Genomic DNA, 18,728 nt, shown 5'->3' with positions numbered 1-18,728 from the left:
CAGGTGATGGAGATTGTGGGGTTAATTGCCCAGCTAAAGCAGCTCTCCCCATCCTGGCACCTTTTTCATGTATGTTTGCTTCACCTTCCACTACCTGTATAACATTTCCCCAATCGCCAGGCCCTAGTTTACAGGGCCGAGAAGTCTGAGACCCTCTTCACACTGAGTTCCCCTTTTGAGGACCTTAGACTGATTCAGAGTCCAGTAGGGCTCCACTTAGGTCAGCCCTGGTTCCTGTGAACTGTCTAAAAGGCACTGCTATAAAGAAATGCCTCAGCTGAATATGTCCTTCCTTTCTCCCCACAGACATAACCAGTGCGGTGCAATCCAAACGAAGAAAATCCAAGTAAACAAGCTGAATGACGACTTGATATTTGTAAATGTGTGTGAATTTTACAAAAAGCGATTTTGAGCTGTGACTTTTTAAAATCCATTTCTGTACAGTTAGTTATTTTAATAATGTGGTCCTTTTCCTGGTCCCTGCAACCTGTTTCATAAAGTGCAATGGGGAAAGCAGAGTTGTTGAACCCTTTTGGTGTTGCAAGATGAAGTTCAAGGTTTCTAAAATGTTGCCATGTATTGAGAGGAGCTAATGTGATTATGTTAATAGTTTTCACATTTCCTAAGCAGCCTAGAGTACAGGGTGAGCATTTTTAGATCTTCTAATGATGTATTGTGCTGTGGAAGTACTGTGTGTGAATAGCAGTAGTGGGGCAAAAGGAATCTTCTCATTTGGAAATGTTGTAAATAATTTTATTATATAGTGTTTTGGATGTATTTGTTGTAGAAATGGACCAGTGAATAAAGAGAATCTAAGGGTTTGTACAATGTGAAATACTGAATGTGTTAAATAAATGTCTTTGTCCTAGAACATAAACGTATGTTATTGGTAAGGGATTATTGGGTAAGCAAGCTCTTTCTTTGGACTATAAATGAATAGGAACAGCCTTCTTTGTGAATTAGAATCCCATCATGTCCTCATTACACTTGAGTTGCCCACCTGGCAAGTTGTGGAAAATGTACATACTTATTCACTCAACTCATTCTCTTGGCTTTGAGGAAACTAGCTCTTTTCAGCACTATACCAGGCACTTTGATATTGATCAGATTTCTTTTGGTTGCAAAATGACAGAATCAACTTAGGATCAAAGGTCACCCAGGATTTTCTGGAGACAGGAAGCCATCAGCAAACCAGATGGCACTCTTCTCTACCTCATTCATCTGCTTCTCCATGCACATGATGGATTGCTCCAAAACAACTATGTTTACACCTCCTCCATTCAAGAGATAAGCCCAGACTGACCAGGAGGATTTTTTGTAACAGCATCAAGAATCTAGCCCAGTTTAGGTCAGGTTTCTAACTTCAGTCCATGTCCGTGGTTAAATGGAGCAGCTCCCAAATAAAAGTTGTCATTTTGCATTATGTACTTCAGAGATATCCACTGTGTTCCACTCTATGGCTGCCCTGTTTCTCATCTGCATCAGACCTGGGGTGACTCATCAGTGTGCCTAGGTTTTTCCCTTTCCTAGTTCTGTTCTTACCTTAAAAATTGTGGTCTCAAAAAAAAAAAAAAATTTGTGGTCTCCAAACCAGCTGCTTCTGCCCCTACCCTACCCCCAACATTCAGGGGACTTCAGTGCTTGGGGTCCTGTCTTTATCTTGGTCTGGGCCCCAGCCTTCTGCCGTGTCTCCTACAGCTAGACATATACTCCATCCCTTCCCCTTCAGGGGCTCCATAACCCAGTGCCTGAGACCAAAAGGATGAATTGGTGATTCTCATGCTCTTAATTTCCTTTTTTAAATGTGTCTTGCATTATAAGGATTCTCTAAAAGTAGTTATTTCTGAGTCACCCCCCATTGTCTGGCTCTGTTACCAGCAAGCTTATCTACCCTCTTCCTTCCCTGTATGACACATGCACAACCAGAACCAAAGCCAGCCTAACAACACCCTAAGCCAATACTGTGTTTGAGATTGCAAAGTGCTTCTCCTACTTTAGCTGTACTCAGGAAGAAAGCATAATGTGCTTTAAATAGATTTTTATTTGTTTTTCTTTATATTAACTTTTTCTCCCATAGAGGAATAACATTACAGTCTAACAATCAGAATCCTGTTACACACATACACAGGCATGCCACGTGACAAGGCTGAGGCGGCTGTGTCCTTGAGTCTGTCAACATGTCATAACATGGTCAACCAGAGTCTCCTCTGTTCAGCCAGTCTCAACACAAAATACCCAAGAGGGACGCACTCATCTTATTGGTTCCATTTGGAACTAGGCAGCAGGGCAAGAGGGAAGATATAAGGGGCCATGTTATGTCTGCCTTCAGTCCCCTCACATAAAGCCACATGGATCTGAGGAGTCATCCAAGAGCTCTGGTGGGGTCCTCAACGCACCTAACATTATGGGTCAGAGCAAACTCAAGGTTCCAGGTGGGGGCCGGGGAGCAAGCATACTCCAAAACAGCAGCAAACTGCATTCATACACAGATGGGACCCTGATGGGGCCAGACTGCAAAGGCTAGAAATGACACCCAGTTTGAAGAGAGATGTATTGGAGAATCACTGGAAGTTGTCCTTTGATGTAATCGGGACTCACTCTAGAAATAGGGGTCCCTCTCACATACTCAGTTTTGGCAAAGCGCTGGTAGTCTTGACATTAAGTAATGCAGTCTGGAACAAACTTCTACAGGGTCTCTGAAACATCAGTAAAGACAGACTCTCTAACCTCCTCCTGTCTAAGGCTGCATAGGACTTTGTGAATTCTGGTTCCCTCATGTATTCAAGTTCTGTGGTTTAAAAAAAAATCCTGAAGCATGCTCAAGGTGAAAGGCACATACACAGTCAATACAGTATGACGAGTTCTGCTGCTTCAGGAGTCAGACTAGCAGGAGACCAAACTAGTGTTGGCTCTTAGAAATCTATACACAATTAAAAAGTTGTCACACTCAAATGCTACAGAATCTATAGGAAAGTACAAAAACATGAGCCTTGCAACCAGCCAGGTGATGATGTTGGAGGGTTCTAGAACTACAGGAGCCTCCAGAAATACGGGTAAGGTAGGGGCCTTTTGAAATTTGAGCCAAATGCCCTATAACTCACTTTTCCCCCACAGAAGGATCGTGAGCACTGCCCAGAACTGAGCCTAGGCTCCAGCTGGCAGCAAAGGAGTAGGCAAGAAGAGTTGGAGGGAGTTTCAGCTCTTGGAAGTGCTGAAGACCCTAAGCTGGCTGTGAAGTAACCAAGGCGTAGCTGGAAGAATAAAAGGGACTAGGTCGTAACTGAAGGAGAACCTTGGAGAGAGGAGCAAAGTTGTCAACTACTAGGGCCCTAGTGGACCAGCATGGGGACTTTGATCTGCTCTTACTGTAAATTTGGCTTATTCCCTTGGATAGGAGACCCCAACAGGGCTTTCTCTGTCCCTATCCCAGCATCCATGGGGCTACCCCCTCCCTTATCCATACACCCCACTGGAGACCTAGGGTTATAGGGCCAGGGAGGGCAGCTGCCTTTGCCCACATGGGGTTGCAGAGTTTTCTGTAAGCCTCAGCTTGGCTGTGAGGCCTAGAAACCTAGAATTGAAGGGAAAGACCTGTGTTAGTATGTAATAGGAAATCTTAAAGGTTTCAAGGAAGAAAGAGCACACACTAGAAAAGGACAGAAAGAGGAAAGGGGAAGCAACTCGGGGCATCCCAAGAGGCTGTTGCTGGTGTCTGAGCCCAAAAAAGTCAATCCCACCGTGAGAAGGGGAAAGCTGGCTGCCCCTGTCCCCTTTGTCTCACCCAGATATTCAGGTTCCCTCTTCCAGGTACTTACTGGAGGAGAAGGGAAGGGGAACCATAGGGTACCCATTTCCCCCCAGCAGCCTAGAAAGGAAGGGAGCCCTGGGAAAGAAAATGAAGAGAGGCTCCCCTAAAGGCCCTGAATCTGGACAGGGACTATTTGGGGATTGTGGCAGTGGGGCTCCTGGCCTCCTACTCAGGAGTGTTTATTAGCCATCCTGGCAGAGTATGAAATACAAGGCCAGAGGCAAGATGAAGGCTAGCTGCCATTCCTTGGTTGGCTTCACCCCACAGCTTGTCCTCCCCAGCATCATCATTCTGCATTCTTATCCTGGGGTGTGTCCTTCTCCTGCCTAGAATCCCTCTGGCCTGCATCTCTCCTAAGCTAGTTCTAGCACCTTGGGGCATGTGAACAGATGTCTAGGATGGCAGGGCCTTGCCCAGCCTTTACTGCTGGGTTGATGTGGGTAGGGCAGCAAGGTACTAACTAAGCCTTTCAGATACAGGAACCGGCAGAGGGGTTGATTTCAGGAAGAGATTTGGGAGGTGGCATTGTAGAAAAGTGATGTGGGCTCCAGCTTGAAAGCAGGGCTTGGCCTCTCTGAATAAGCGCCGTGCCAGCCCCCATTGTGCCCTGCTCCCTACAGCATCTTAACCTGTCTGACCTGTCTACATTTTCAATAGGTTTCCTCTTTTCCTCGACTCCCTCCACCTTCTCCCTCTAACTCACATCTCACAGTCCTTTCCCACATACCTTACCTTTCCATACCTAGGCAACTCCAAGGAGCCCAGCCCCCAGAGGAGAGGGAAGGGGAAGACTAAAGGCAGAACCCTTTAGTCTCAGTGGGAGAATTACTGGGAATGAGTAATAAGGGAGCAGGAGTGAATGCAGTGCCAAACATTAGATAGACTGAGGCTTGTAAAGTGGGAGCTGAAGGTAGGGAATGAGCCAGATATGAAACTGGAAGAAGACACTCTCAGAAATAGGAGTGGGCCAGAAGTAGAGGACCGGAGGGCAGGGATGGAGAATGTCAGGGCAAAGATCAGGATGGGAACCGACGGAGTGTCGGCGGTAGGGGAGATGGAGGATTAGATGCCAGAAGGGGCCAGAAGGTGGGAGGGTGAAGGGAGAGGGGGAGGTTCAGAGGCGGATTAGAGGAGCAGAGATAGGGAAATAGAAGTAGGAGAGAGAGAGAGAGAGAGAGAGAGAGAGAGAGAGAGAGAGTGAGGCTATCACCCCCACCTCACACACTTAAGAAAAAGGGAGGTTGTGGTGTCCAGCCCGAAGTGGGCTGCAGGCGCCCCTCAAGCAGCACACTGGCTGCGGCGGAGGGGCTGGATAAGTGTCGGGAGTCAGCGAGGGGTTTGCGGCACGGCCGGCGGAAGCTCAGTAGTTGAACTGGCGCTGGCACGGCTGGTAGACAAAGCTGCCCTGGTGCTTGGGCCGGCGCGGACGGCTCTCGCGGGCGCGGTTCTGCCTTTGCACCACCTTGGCGCTCAGAGCGTGGCGCTCGGCCCGCTGCCGGGCCCGCTGCAGGCGCCGCGCCTGGCCCGCCTTCTCCAGCAGTGTGGCCCGCGCCGGCAGAGGGGCGGCGTGGTGCAGGGCCCGGGGTTCACGGCGAGCAGGCGCCAACTCCCTGAGGGGACAGAGCGAGGCAGTCAGGGCTAGACAAGTCGTGGGGGACGGAGGAGAGCGCTGGCACTTCCCACCCTGTCCCCGCACCCTCGCACGATTTGGTCTCTGCTCCTGGGGGGGCGCACAATGCCCTTCTTGTGGGTACCAACCATTCCTCCAAGCCAACCTGGAGATGCCTACCGTCTCAGCTATCCCAAGCCTCGAAGCTCTGTCTCTCTCAAGCCCCGCCCTAGCCACGAAGCCACGCCTCTCCCTATCTCAAAGCCCCGCCCCTTTACCTTCAGGCCTAGCTTCATCCGGCCCATGGGCCCCGCCCTTTGCCTCGAAGACCCGCCTCTAAAGGCCCAGCCCCGGCACTGCCAGGGGGTCTCCTGGGCTCGCTCCTGCAGCGGGAACCCTAACCTCCAAGACAAGCTTCTCTAGGCCTCCAGGCTCCGCCCCCGGCCAGCTCACCCGTCGCTAAGGTCTCCGTCTGGCAGGGCGGCGTCAGGGTGCGGGGAAGGAGGTCCAGGCTCCAGCACTATGGTGCTGCCGGTCACGTAAACGGACATGCTGGGGTGCTCGATGAGGAGGTCCTCCAGGGGGCTGCTCTGGAGGCGGGCAGGCCCGAGCCCAGGCCCTTCTGCAGTAAAACAGGCCGGAGGGGTAACAAACCAGCTCTCATCCATCAAGGAGGGTGCGGGCGGAGGGCGGCCCGCAGGGGCCGGGGCGGCCCCGGGGCTGGGTGGAGCTGTGAAGCTGTCTACGTGGCGCGGGAGGGGGAGCCATGCGGAGGAGGGGGCGCAGCAGGGAGGGAGACACACACACGCGCACACACACACCGGACACAATGGGGCAGGGAGAGAAAGGGCATCGTTAGTCCGACACGCGGCCCCGCCCACCATACCCAATGGGCATCCACAGTCTCGACCTGCTGCCCTAGGGCGCGTGAGGTTTGGACTCCAACACTGTTCCGCCAGGACATGGCCCCAGCTTGCATGAGATGGGGCCCTGTTACCCTTCACCTCCAATATTACTGCCTCAGCCCCAATTTGCCCAGTAGGCCCGGGGGAACTCCCCAACCCCTTAGCAGCTCCCTGCTCAACTGCTCGGCCACTTGCCCTAATGACGACTTCACAGGCCCAGGAGTCAGTCCTGGCACCAGACTCAGGCCTCACCCGCCAGGTCAATAATGAGCCAGCCATCCACTTCATCCTCCTCGGAGACGAAGGCTCGAGGGCAGTCGGGGTCCTCGGGGGCCGCCGGGGAGCTGAAGAAGAGGCTGGTGAGGCGCTGGAGCATGATGGGGGAGTGAAGAGGCCTCAGGGGGCTGCCCTATGGCAGTGCAGAAACCTGGGAGGTAGAGAGGAGTCAGAGGCACCACAGACTGGTCTCCCCATTGTGGCTGGGGATACCTCCCCCAGCCCCCAGAACAGTGATAAGGGAACAACAAGGATGTGTGGGAAAGCTTTCTCGTGTGTGTCTGTGTGTGTGTGTGTGTATTTGTGTGTGTTTGTGTTCCCTTTCTGGTAAGTCAGCCTGCCTTCAATCTTTTGTTTTCTGTATGACCTTAGAAGTTATTTAACTTACCTGTGCTTTAGTTTTCTCATCTGTCAAATGGCAAGGATAATAATATCCTCCTCTCAGCCCTTATAGGAATTAAATGAGCTAATAACAGTATCCTCTCTGGGCTCTCATAAGAATTAAATGAGCTAAATACAAAGTGCTCAGAACAGCACCTGGGCACAGAGTTAAGCATTCAATAAACTAAGCAACTAGTTTATTATTAATAATTATTAATATTGTTGCATGCTCTAGGAGTGATATATATGACCAGACTCTGTCAGGGAAGTTTCCCCAGAGGATTGGACATCCAACCTGGACCTTGAAGGGTAAAAATAGTTCTCCAAGCAAGGAAGAAATCGCCCAGTATTGTGATTATTTATCATCACCATCATCATCGTCATCATCAACATCATATAGCTAACATTCATGTGCCAAGTACTATACTAAGCACTTTACCTATATTACCTCATGTAACCCCCATGATTACTCTAGGAAGTGGGTATAATTATTATCCCTTTTTTTTTTTTTTTTTTTGTGGTACACGGGCCTCTCACTGTTGTGGCCTCTCCCGTTGCGGAGCACAGGCTCTGGACGCGCGCAGGCTCAGCGGCCATGGCTCACGGGCCCAGCCGCTCTGCGGCATGTGGGATCTTCCCAGACCAGGGCACAAACCCATGTCCCCTGCATCAGCAGGCGGACTCTCAACCACTGCGCCACCAGGGAAGCCCCTATCCCTTTTTTATAGGTGAAGAAACTGAGGCTCAGAGATGTAAGATAATTGGCCCAAAATCTCAAAGCTAGTAAGACACAGAGGATTTTAACCCATGCAGATTCCAGATCACTATACTCCATTGCCTTTGCTGGGTATCTGTCTGGATTAGGCATTTTTAACTTAGTGGCCTGGGGCCATGGTCCATGTGTATTTTTCTGAAAAGAAGGACCTTGGTTTTCATCATGATTTCCTAAACAGCGGTCCTTGACCCCAGAGATTAAGAACCACTACTTGAGTCTGTGTGGCTTGAAAAGTGCTCCCTAGCAGAAATCCCACAGAACAGCTACCATCCTCACCCTGTGATCGCATAGGCCTCAATTGTGTCTGTCAGATGAAGATCCTATTCCCACAGGCCCTCCCCCCTCTTACTCCTTATTCCCAAACTCCTGCTTAAGGGCAGCATCCCTGGCTAGGAGGAAGAAGATCAGGTTGCCTGGCCCCGGGGAGACAGCAGGTCAGTGGGAGGTGATGATGGAGGGAGGGAGCTATCAGACCCCAGGAGCCCTTAAGTATGAGGACTGAGGGTTTGACCAGGACTCAAGCCCTCAATCAGTCCTTCCCTCAGTGAAGATGAGGAAGGAGACCCCCTGCTCCAGGAATGTAAACACCAAGCCTACCTCAGGACTAGACCTGGGCTAGGGACTGCTGGCCAGGCCCCCTGGATGTCCCTGGAGCTTGACTCTCCACATGTCCCCGAAGATAGCCAACAGCTAGTTTTGCTACTCAGCCACTTGTCACCTTCCTCTAAGGATGTTTCCACACTTTCTATAAAACTCCCTGGGGGCATGTCCACACTTCCATTCCTTGGAGGCATTCTACTCTTATTGCTAACCCACCTGGGATATTTCTTATGGTTGTTGCTACCTCTCCCGATCCCTGGGTATATTTTCACACTTGCCACAGAATCACCTAAACTCTATGCCCTGAGAGTACTTATACATTTTGCAGATCCACGGTGGGCTCCAGGAGAAAGTGCTGCCTGGGTGTTGGCCTCCCTGGTGGTAGATCTTCCGGGATTATGAAAGGTTGGGCCACTCTCAACTAGTGCCTGCCCAGCACAAGCCACATATCCCAGCCCATCTGTAGCCACAGGGAGTTAGTGACTCAGTTACCAAAAATCCAGAGAGTTTGGCCCCTCCTGAAGGAAGGGAAGACTGGGGCCTTGTTGAGGCACACCCTCTTTCCAAGGACCTACTGCTTCACTGAGAAAATGAAAAGGAAGTTAATAGGTGTTTCAGGAGACATGATATTCACCCAGCCCATTTTGCAAGCTGAGGATCAGAGGACATAAATCTACCCAAAGACACATGGCTAGATGGTGGCGGAGCAGGCCTAGCCCCAGGTCACTGAGCATTCAGTCCAGAGTGAACACAGTCAGGAAGCCCTCAGTAAACAACCCCCCAAAATATAATGATGCAGGGGACACGGGGAAGTCAGACAGGAGTCAGACTTTGATCAAGTCACTGCCTCTCTCAGCTATAAAAGGGTCTGAGGTTCCTGGCACCAAGATTCATCCTGCATTTTCCAGAGCACCCACTGTGTACCAGAGTCTACTCTGGGCGTCCTCAAATTACAAACAGATTGAGGTAAGGGAGGCTTAGGGTGGGGGAAGCTCCCTGCCTGAGGTCACAGAGAAAGTCAGTGACAGAGCCAGAACTGACAACCTCACCAGCCAGCCAGTGCCTGCCTCCTCTCATGACCACTAAGGGAGGCTCCCAGGATTTTTCTTTCCCAGCCCTGACAGTTCCTGGTTCTTACATTCCCAGCTCTGCTCCAGGGAGAACCGTTCCCATTAATAACTATAGCAGCTGTGCCTAGAATAACACTGGAGCCCCAAGCCACCTCTACCCAACCCAGGCCATCCTTGAGCAAAGGCTGGGCTGGGATGGGACTGCTGGTCCAGCCCATAGGCCCATCTATTTGGAAAGTCAGAGGCTCTCCTTCTCCCGCTCCTTCTCTGGTCCCTCTCTGTGAGCAGAGAGGGGCAGCACAAGCCTTGTAGTCCCTAGCACTAGGCCAGGTCAGTCCTCTCTAGCTGACAACTCTGGGGCTGGGAGGTGAAGAAGAGCCAAACAGAGGGAACTCTCACCTCCACTCCATCCCAACATCGGAGACACCCTGAGGCAGGCATTGAGTCACATTTCTGTGGTCAGAACAGCTAGGAGGCAGTGATTTTATTGGGCTTGGCAACTCCAAAGAACAGAGTGAGTGTCAGGGCCTCAAAAGGGGACCCAATCTCCAGAGACCTCCTGGGAAATGATCCAGGAGTGAGGAAACCTAGGAGCTCTATCAAATTTAAATGGTGCTTAGCCCAAGGTAGAGTCTTCAGTGGAAGGAGGATGTGTAACTTGTTACTTGTAATGAGCTCCTACTAGCTATGTGCCCATGGCTAATGCATCTGCTACTCACTAGGTAGGCATGACTCTAACTGGTTGCATGACTTCGAGTAAGCCATTTCCCCTCTCAGCGCCTCAGTTTCCCTTCCATGAACTGGGGTCTAAGACCCCTCGTTTGGGGGCTGGGAATGACGTCAGCTAAGGCGCTTCTCACATGTCAGGGATTCGGAGAAAGTTATGATGTTAGTCCCAGGGGTGCAGAACCTGGAGCCAGAGGGAGGGGGTTGTATCACCATCTGGCGCTGCCCCAATGACCTGGAGCCGAAGCTTCAGGGGCCCCTGAACTCCTGACAACCCCCTCCCCCCAACCTAGACCCAGTAGCGCCTTCGGAACCTCTCTCAAGTCGCAAGAAGAAAGTAGGGGATCAGAGGCTTGACCCCAGCTCCTGGATTAGCCCAGGAAACTGGAGGACGCTCTGGTCCCGCTGCCTTTCAGCGTCACTGACCCATAGGCCCAGCCCCGACCCAGCGCCCAACGGGTCACCGGAGGACAAGCGACCTGAGCCGAGAGGCGGGGAGGGGGGCGGTGCCGGCCTTGGTGACGTCTCAATGTCATATGCAAATCGGGAGACGTCATGGTCTACCGGGCTTGCGGCAGCCAATCCGGAGACGGGAATGCAGCCCCGGAGGCCGCCGGCGGAGACAGACAAAGACCCGGGAGCTGGGGGCGCGGGGCGTGTCCCCAGGCTCCGGGACCCCCCTGGCCAAAGCGGGTCGGAACTCACCTGGGGACTGGGGCGGTGCGGCAGGCGGAGGTGGCGCTGAGGTAGTTGTGAGGCGGGGCGTCCCGGGGTCGGCGGCTGATCACAGGCGCGGCCGCATCGCGGGGGCTGGGCGGGAAGGCGGCTGGGGTACGTGTCGGACGCTCCGGGCTGCTGCGCTCGCCCGCGAGGCTTTCAGTCTGTGCAGCCGCCGCTGCTGTGCTCACGGCACAAATTGGAACGTTCAAACAGCTGATTGTGATGTCACAAAGGGGCCCGCCCGCCTCGCGTCACCGACCGGCGGAGCGGCGGCCAATCCCATGTTGCGGATCCCCCCTCCCCGCCTCCTCCACGGTTCGCTGGCTAGTGGCTCCTTCCCCGGGATCCCGACTCCGATCCTAGGGGCGGCGGCCCGGAGAAGCGACTGCAGGAAGCTTGGACCCCCTACCCCTGGACGACCCACGGACCTCTCAAAGAGGAGGGTTCCCACTCCTTTCTACGAGATCCCCATCTTCCTGCACTCCCTTCGCCTATCTCAGCGCCCTCACCTCTCGCACTGCCCCTCTTGTCCTTTCACCTGCATCCTATATCCACGTCCCTCAATCTTTACCCTTTTCTCAACTCCACACCAAGTTCGTGCACCTCCCTCCTCCTCACCACCCTTCTCCCTGCTCTCCCTTTTCTGTCTCACCTTCTCAGCGTAGGCGTTCGCTGCTTTCCCACCCCATTTTTCCTCAGCTGGGCAGGCTTGAGAGGTGGGGGACATCCCTTTTCTCTGGTTCCAGGGGATCACCCGGCAGTATAGAAGAGTTGGTTAGGCTGACAGGAAATTTTGCGGAGTAGGACTTGGAGAGGAATTGCTCTGGGCTGAATAACCATTGAGTGCTCAGCACTGGAACGTTTACACACCTTATTAACCCATTTTGCTGCAGGGGCTGGACAGAAAAGTGACAGGGCAGGGACTGGTTATTAGCCCGGATTTACACACACAGAAACAGACAAATCTCACTAACTGTTAGTATGTAGATTCATATTCAATAATACACTCAACAGAAACTATTGCCGCTGCCAGACCAGTAGCTGACATTTATTGAACACTTACTGAGTGCCAGGCACTGTGCTATACTGCTTTATATGTGTTTTGATCTTCACAACAGTCCCAAAAGGTGGGTGTTATCCTCCTTTTCCAGTTGAGGAAACAGCCTCAGAGAGCCTAAGTGACTTCCCAAGGTCACACAGCTAGAGTAAATGGCAGAGCCAGGATTTGAACCCATAGTTCCTGGCTCCAACTCTCTCCACTCTCTACATGCACCAGATTATCAAAACCCCAGAGTGCTTCAGCCTCCACCAGGAGACCTGGGCACAGCCCTGATTTCCCCCAAACTTGCTGTGTGACCTCAAGCAAGTCATGTTACCTCTCTGGGCCTCAATTTCCTTATCTGTCAAATCTAACATACCCAGTTACCTTTTTTTTTTTTTTTTTGGCTGCTGCGCTCTGGCTTTCTCTAAATGCAGCGAGCAAGGGCTACTCTTCGTTGCGGTGTGAGGGCTTCTCATTGTGGTGGTTTCTCTTGTTGCATAGCATGGGCTCTAGGCACATGGGCTTCAGTAGCTGTGGCATACGGGCTCAGTAGTTGTGGCGCACGGGCTTAGTTGCTCCGCAGCATGTGGGATATTCCCGGACCAGGGATCGAACTTGTGTCCCCTGCATTGGCAGGCGGATTCTTAACCACTGAGCCACCAGGGAAGTCCCAATTTTCCTTTTAGATATTCTTTCAAACTCTCCATCCTCAGGTTTATTCCAATCCCATATTCTAGGCCCCCAGCATTCCCAGTGGCCTGGGAAATGCCTGAAAGACTACAAATACACATCCTCAGAGTCTCCAGAGGTTCTGGGTCCTTTCTTAGTAGAGCAGGGATGGTGGGGACGGGTCTGTGAGCTGTCCATCTGGTCCATCAGGAGGCAGGAGGTGAGCTAGGCCAGAGCTTCTGCTCTGGTGATAAAATCCCAGCCTAATATCAAACCCTAGAAGGACTCCTCTGTCCTAGCAACTAGGAGAAGGATCCTGGAAATAATACCCAGAGGCTTGACCGGGGTGTAGGGGATGTAGAGCAGTGTTTTGGCCCTTGGAGGGTTGTCCCCAAAGCATCCTCATTCTTTGCAACCCTGAGTCTCTGCCCATCACATCTGCTTCCTGCTAACCTTATACCCTCTCTCGACCTCTCGCTGACTTAAAGTAAATAATCCCTAACATGCCTCTCTTGTCACACCACTTGCCTGCTCTAAAACCTTCTGTGGCTCCCACAGTACCATGCTCCTTAATACAGCATTTGTGGCCTTCCATGATCCAGCCCCAGTTCTCTCCAGCTTTATTCCCCTTCTTCACTTACACACACCTTGTGCTAAGGTCAAACTCCTCATTGTCTCTTCAACTCTCTCCCACAACCACACTTTGGCTCAAGCTCTTTCCTGGAATGCCCTCTTCAGACCTTTCTGAATTCAGAGCTTTCCTGTCTTCAAGATTCCACTCACCCTGTCTTCCTCTAGGTAGCCTTTCCTGTCCTCACCCATGGTCCAGAGCTACCTTGATGGACAGTACAGTTATTTATTTGTTCAATAAACAGTAAGTCATGGTGACTAATTGTGTGTATGTGTTTTCCCAGGTAGATGGTGGGCATCCCAAATGCAGGATCTCAGTCCATATACTCCCATCACTCAGCCTGTGCTAGGCCTGGCATAGAGTAGACTCTAATCAAAGGCTCAATGATTAAAAGCTGGGGACTTCCCTGGTGGTGCAGGGGTTGAGAATCCCCTGCCAATGCAGGGGATATGGGTTCAAGCCCTGGTCCGGGAAGATCCCACATGCTGCGGAGTAACTAAGCCCATGCCCCACAACTACTAAGCCCATGTGCCACAACTACTGTGGCCTAGAGCCGGTGCTCTGCAACAAGAGAAGCCACTGCAATGAGAAGCCCGTGCACCGCAATGAACAGTAGCCCCAGCTCGCCGTAACTAGAGAAAAGCCCACGTGCAGCAATGATGACCCAACACAGCCAAAAAAAAGAAAAAAAAAGGTTGATAGATACTGCCAAATAGCCTCTAGGATGTACAAATTTATACTGCTTGTAGATTCGTTTGTTTTTTTCTACATAAATATGTCATATGATAGGACTTCCCTGGTGGTGCAGTGGTTGAGAGCCTGCCTGCCAATGCAGGGGACACGGGTTCAAGCCCTGGTCCGGGAGGATCCCACATGCCGCGGAGCAACTAAGCCCATGCGCCACAACTACTGAGGCTGCACTCTGGAACCTGCAGCCACAACTGCTGAGTCCACGTGCCACAACTATGGAAGCCTGTGCGCCTAGGGCCCGTGCCCCGCAACAAGAGAAGCCACAGCAATGAGAAGCCTGCAACAAGGAGCAGCCCCCGCTCGCCGCAACTAGAGAAAGCCCGCGCGCAGCAGTGAAGACCCAATGCAGCCAAAAATAAATTAATTAATTAATGTTTTCTTCTTTCTTTTTTTTTTTGCGGTACGTGGGCCTCTCACTGTTGTGGCCTCTCCCGTTGCGGAGCAGAGGCTCCGGACGTGCAGGCTCAGCGGCCATGGCTCACGGGCCCAGCCGCTCCGCGGCATGTGGGGTCTTCCCTGACCGGGACATGAACCCGTGTCCCCTGCATTGGCAGGCAGACTCTCAACCACTGCGCCACCAGGGAAGCCCCTAATTAATTTTTTTAAAATGTCATATGATATACTCTGTCCTACAGACTCACATATTTCGCTCAGTAATATGACACAGGAGTTCTACCTATGTCAATATACACAGATCTTCCTCATTACAAACAAAACCTAAAACCATCTTACAGTTTCCGATTGTATGGCAGAAGAAAGCTTATTTAGTTTAACACATATTGATGGACATTTGTGTGGCTTTCAATTTTTTGCTGCCACAAACAATGTAACAGTGACTCCTCTTCTATGAATAGAATAGAATCAAAGAAGTGAATTGCAAGATTGATAGGTATACATACTTAACATTTCAATAGATGCCATCAAATTGCTCTCCCACAATGTTGTACCAATTTAACTTCCACTAACGGTGCATGAGAACCTTAGGTTTTCATCTTGAACTGGCCCCTGTGCTTTCTCCTGGATCAAAGCTCAAAGTCCCAGTTATCACTGGGATCATCCAGACCCTGAGCCCTACTCTGCAGAATCCTGAGTGGATAAGCCAAGTGTTGGGAGGAATGAACACAGAAAAGGGGCAGGCTGTCCCCCACTTGCCAGATAGTCACCCAGGGGACATGACTCTCTCCAAAGGAAAGGCTACATTGGGAGTGGGAGAAATTGAACTCTCCTTCAGTACGAGTGTCTGAGAGGAGGTTTGGTATCAACAAATGCACTGAACTTCTACTCTGGGTGGGGAGGGTCTTAAGCTGGGTGTCTTGACGTAGAGATGAGTCAGACCCTGTCTCTGCCCTCTCAGAGCTTGATGCTCACGGAGAAAATAGACAAGTAAACAGACAGTGACAGTTCTGTCTACTAAGTATTGAGCTGGACTTCCTTTTCTGACAATATCTGGAACTTCCTGCCATGTAACACATGGAAATGCTGGAAATAAAAACAATAAACATCCTTTTATTTTTTTAAATTTTTTTATAAATTTATTTATTTTTTGGCTATGTTGGGTCTTTGTTGCTCCATGCGGGCCTTCTCTAGTTGTGGTGAGTGGGAGCTACTCTTTGTGTGGTGTGTGGGCTTCTCATTGTGGTGGCTTCCCTTGTTGTGGAGCATGGGCTTCAGTAGTTGCAGCACACAGGCTCAATAGTTGTGGCTTGCGGGCTCAGTAGTTGTGGCGCACGGGCTTAGTTGCTCCGTGGCATGTGGGATCTTCCTGGACCAGGGCTCGAAACCATGTCCCCTGCGTTGGCAGGCAGATTCTTTTTTTTTGTTTTTGTTTTTGTTTTTTGCAGTACGTGGGCCTCTCACTGTTGTGGCCTCTCCCGTTGAGGAGCACAGGCTCTGGACGCGCAGGCTCAGCGGCCATGGCTCATGGGCCCAGCCGCTCCGCGGCATGTGGGATCTTCCCGGACCGGGGCACAAACCCGTGTCCCCTGCATTGGCAGGCAGACTCTCAACCACTGCACCACCAGGGAAGCCTGGCAGGTGGATTCTTAACCACTGTGCCACTAGGGAAGTCCCAAACATACTTTTAAATACATTTAACATTTAATGGACCTGCAACCATTTGGATTTTAACAGACATTTGGGGAGATGAAGGCTTGGGCTTGCATGAAGTTAGGGATTGGAACTGAGACCCTTGATATATCTAGGACACTTGAAGGGCTATACCCACAGTGAAAGCACAGACTAGGGGAAAACAAAAAAACAAACATCTGAGTACTAGCAAAGAAGACAAAAAGGATCTATGTCCATCCTGACCTGGTCTTAGGGTAGGGGAAAGAAACTATCTTCTGAGAATTTGAAACTGCATGCCTGTCCTTGATGAGTATGGGGTGATGAGTGTGGGGTTCATATTTACATCACCTGCATGTCTAGGAATCTCCAAGGCTGAGAAATTAACATCAAAGGAGACCTACTCCAAAAGTACCTCTCAGATGCCTAGCAGAAACTAATACAAATCCTCTTTGGATCTCCTCCGTGGACCCCCTCCTCTTTCCCCAGCCATTGCAGGTTACACAGAATTCCTGTATATAAAGCCCTTCTAAACAGCTGATAATCCACAAGGAAAAAACTGATGAAATACACGAGGAAACAATCCACCATGAATAAAATTCAGTAGACACAATGAAGAGAAGAATCAGACTCCCAAGAACTTCAGGTAACAGAATTATCAGATAGTGATCATTAGAGTGAAGGTTAGAGGCAGCTGCTAAGTGTTTTGGAAGCATATAGAAAGAACTGACTCCTTGATGAAATCAAAGTCTTCCTAAGAATGAGCCTTGAAGGATAAGTGGGACTTTGCTAAGTGAGGACAGATGCTGTTGAGTAGCTGGTGGGGTGCACAAAGCATAATGTACCAAGGCAATGACCACTGATAGTTTATTTTTTCAGATGCAAATAGGGCAGAAAAGTAGGGGATGAGGCAAGAGAGGTAGGTAAGGGGATAGATCATGCTGGCCCTATGAACTGTCTCAAGAACTTTCATTCTTCAACTAAATGTACAAGAAAGCCAGTGAAGGGTTTTAAGTGAGAGGTTAGTGATATTCATTCATTCATTTGTTCATTCATTCAACAATAAATGTCAGACATGGAGAATGGTTGGAGAATGGAGGGTGGTGTCAGGAGAGAATAGCAGACATGTAGGTGAGAAATGCTGGTGGCTTAGACCAGGGTGGTGGCAGTGAAGATGGAAAGGAGTAGGTGGATTTGACTGATATTTAGGTCAAAGCGAGAAGGTATATAAGGGACGGGAAAGTGGGAGGTATCAGGGCTGATTCCTAGATTTTTGGCTGAGCAACTGAAAGATTAGTGCCGCCATTCACAGAGGTAAGGAATTAAGGAGGAAGAGTGAGTTGTTGGAAAGAAGACACTGAGCTCAGTTTTAGATAATTGGAGTTTAAAGTGACTTTGTGATAACCAGGTGGCAATGTCTAGGAGGTAGTTTGATGCATAATGTCTGAATCTCAACAAGAGAAATCTGGAAATTTCTGAGCTGGAAATAAAGATCTAAGAGTCATCAATATACAAATGGTAATTGAAGTCAGGGAGGTCTACGAGAGTCGAGAGTCCTTTGGGAGGCTGAGTTCCATCTTCTGTTGTATTGGTTAAGAGATTTTTGTTGCAAGTAATTAATGATCCAACTCAAACTGGATTAAATTAGAAAAGGAATTTGGTCGAAATGTTCATCAATAATTGCTGCAGGCAAGGCTTGATCCAGTGGCCCAAATAATGGAACTAAGCTCTAGTCTTTTCTAATTTCTCCAAAACACTTCCTAGGAGTTGGCTTAATTTTTGACAGGCCCTCTGTGAACACAGTGATACTGTAAGGGAATGCCTCTGCCATGGCACCACGATGACCTTGCATGTATTCATTCATATAGGCCACACTGGCAAAGGTATGAAAAGCTTATCTAAGTCTTGGCAGAATGCCTTGTGATCCTCCCAGAACATGAGAGAATGGAAGGCTTGTAAGGCAGTGAGGCCACCTTCCACTTGCCTCCCTATCTCCCCTGGGAGGCTGCCCTGAGACGGTTTTCTTATTGCTTCCCAGGCTCTGATGAGATATGGGGCTTTCTGCCCTCCCTACTCAGAATGGAGCTGCAGAATATAAAACCTGTTAATTGAACTCTAGGATCGGCTCCTCAGCAATAGGGTATCCTACAACCCATGTTACAATTGTTCAGCCCCTTTTGTTTCAGTGTCATCCTTTTTGGTGTGTGGAACAAGGATCACAGGAAGCTGGCTTGTTCTTCTTGCTGTCTATGTAAATAATACACCATTTAAATCAAAAACTGGCTCATTGTATCTTTACTGGTAGAATCAGTCAGGCCTTAGCCTTGGCCTTGCCTTACTTTGTCTTATATGTATAAGTTACCAGCTGCTCCTGGGTCTGGGTGCTTCCAAGCTCAAACCCGTGGAAAAGAAAAAGCCTATTGCCCAAATGGCTCAGTCCAAAATTCCAGAACTGAATCTTGTTGGCTCTGATTGACCTGATTTGGGTCATACATTCATGCCTGAGCCAATCACTGTGGCTAGGGATTTGGAACTATTGGTCAATTTAAGCCATTTAGGGCTCATTCCTGGAAATGAGTGAGAGAGTGAGGTCAATCTCACTCAAATCACCTGGCTGAGAATTCAGGGTCCTGTTAGGAAAAGGGAAAGAGGGAATGGATACCAGAAAGCAGTAAGCAAAGCCCACTATACCTGTCTCCTTT

At 50.1% G+C, this 18,728-nt stretch overlaps 2 protein-coding genes across 3 annotated transcripts in view; one reads left to right on the top strand and one right to left on the bottom strand.

Moving 5' to 3' along the window:
* The window catches only part of NCOA6 (nuclear receptor coactivator 6), a 52,396-nt gene extending 52,046 nt beyond the window's left edge, over positions 1 to 350 (top strand). For both annotated transcript variants that reach the window (XM_065892475.1, XM_065892474.1), the window contains one exon: positions 307 to 350. In XM_065892475.1, coding sequence (XP_065748547.1) covers positions 307 to 350 — 44 coding nt within the window. The remainder of the gene's footprint in view (positions 1 to 306) is intronic.
* Positions 351 to 5,168: 4,818 nt separating this feature from the next.
* TP53INP2 (tumor protein p53 inducible nuclear protein 2) lies at positions 5,169 to 6,698 on the bottom strand. Its single transcript, XM_065893561.1, has 3 exons — positions 6,575 to 6,698; positions 5,871 to 6,159; positions 5,169 to 5,418 (listed from the first exon to the last, which is right to left on the bottom strand). Exons 1-3 carry the CDS (start codon positions 6,696 to 6,698, stop codon positions 5,169 to 5,171), a joined length of 663 nt encoding a protein of 220 aa, XP_065749633.1.
* Positions 6,699 to 18,728: the final 12,030 nt, after the last annotated feature.

The sequence above is a fragment of the Phocoena phocoena genome, chromosome 15 (assembly GCF_963924675.1).
Source record: "Phocoena phocoena chromosome 15, mPhoPho1.1, whole genome shotgun sequence".
NCBI classification, from domain to species: Eukaryota; Metazoa; Chordata; class Mammalia; order Artiodactyla; family Phocoenidae; genus Phocoena; species Phocoena phocoena.
The sequence above is the reverse complement of the archived record's forward strand: the minus strand, read 5'-3'. Positions and strand labels throughout refer to the sequence as shown.

What these genes read in the sequence shown, in the direction of transcription:
- TP53INP2 (XM_065893561.1), bottom strand. Translation starts at nt 6,698, where the DNA reads ATGCTCCAGCGCCTCACCAGCCTCTTCTTCAGCTCCCCGGCGGCCCCC. An exon ending in GCTCATTATTGACCTGGCGG is followed by an intron (nt 6,160 to 6,574) that starts GTGAGGCCTGAG and finishes CGCGCCACGTAG; the next exon opens with ACAGCTTCACAGCTCCACCC. An exon ending in GACGGAGACCTTAGCGACGG is followed by an intron (nt 5,419 to 5,870) that starts GTGAGCTGGCCG and finishes CTGTCCCCTCAG; the next exon opens with GGAGTTGGCGCCTGCTCGCC.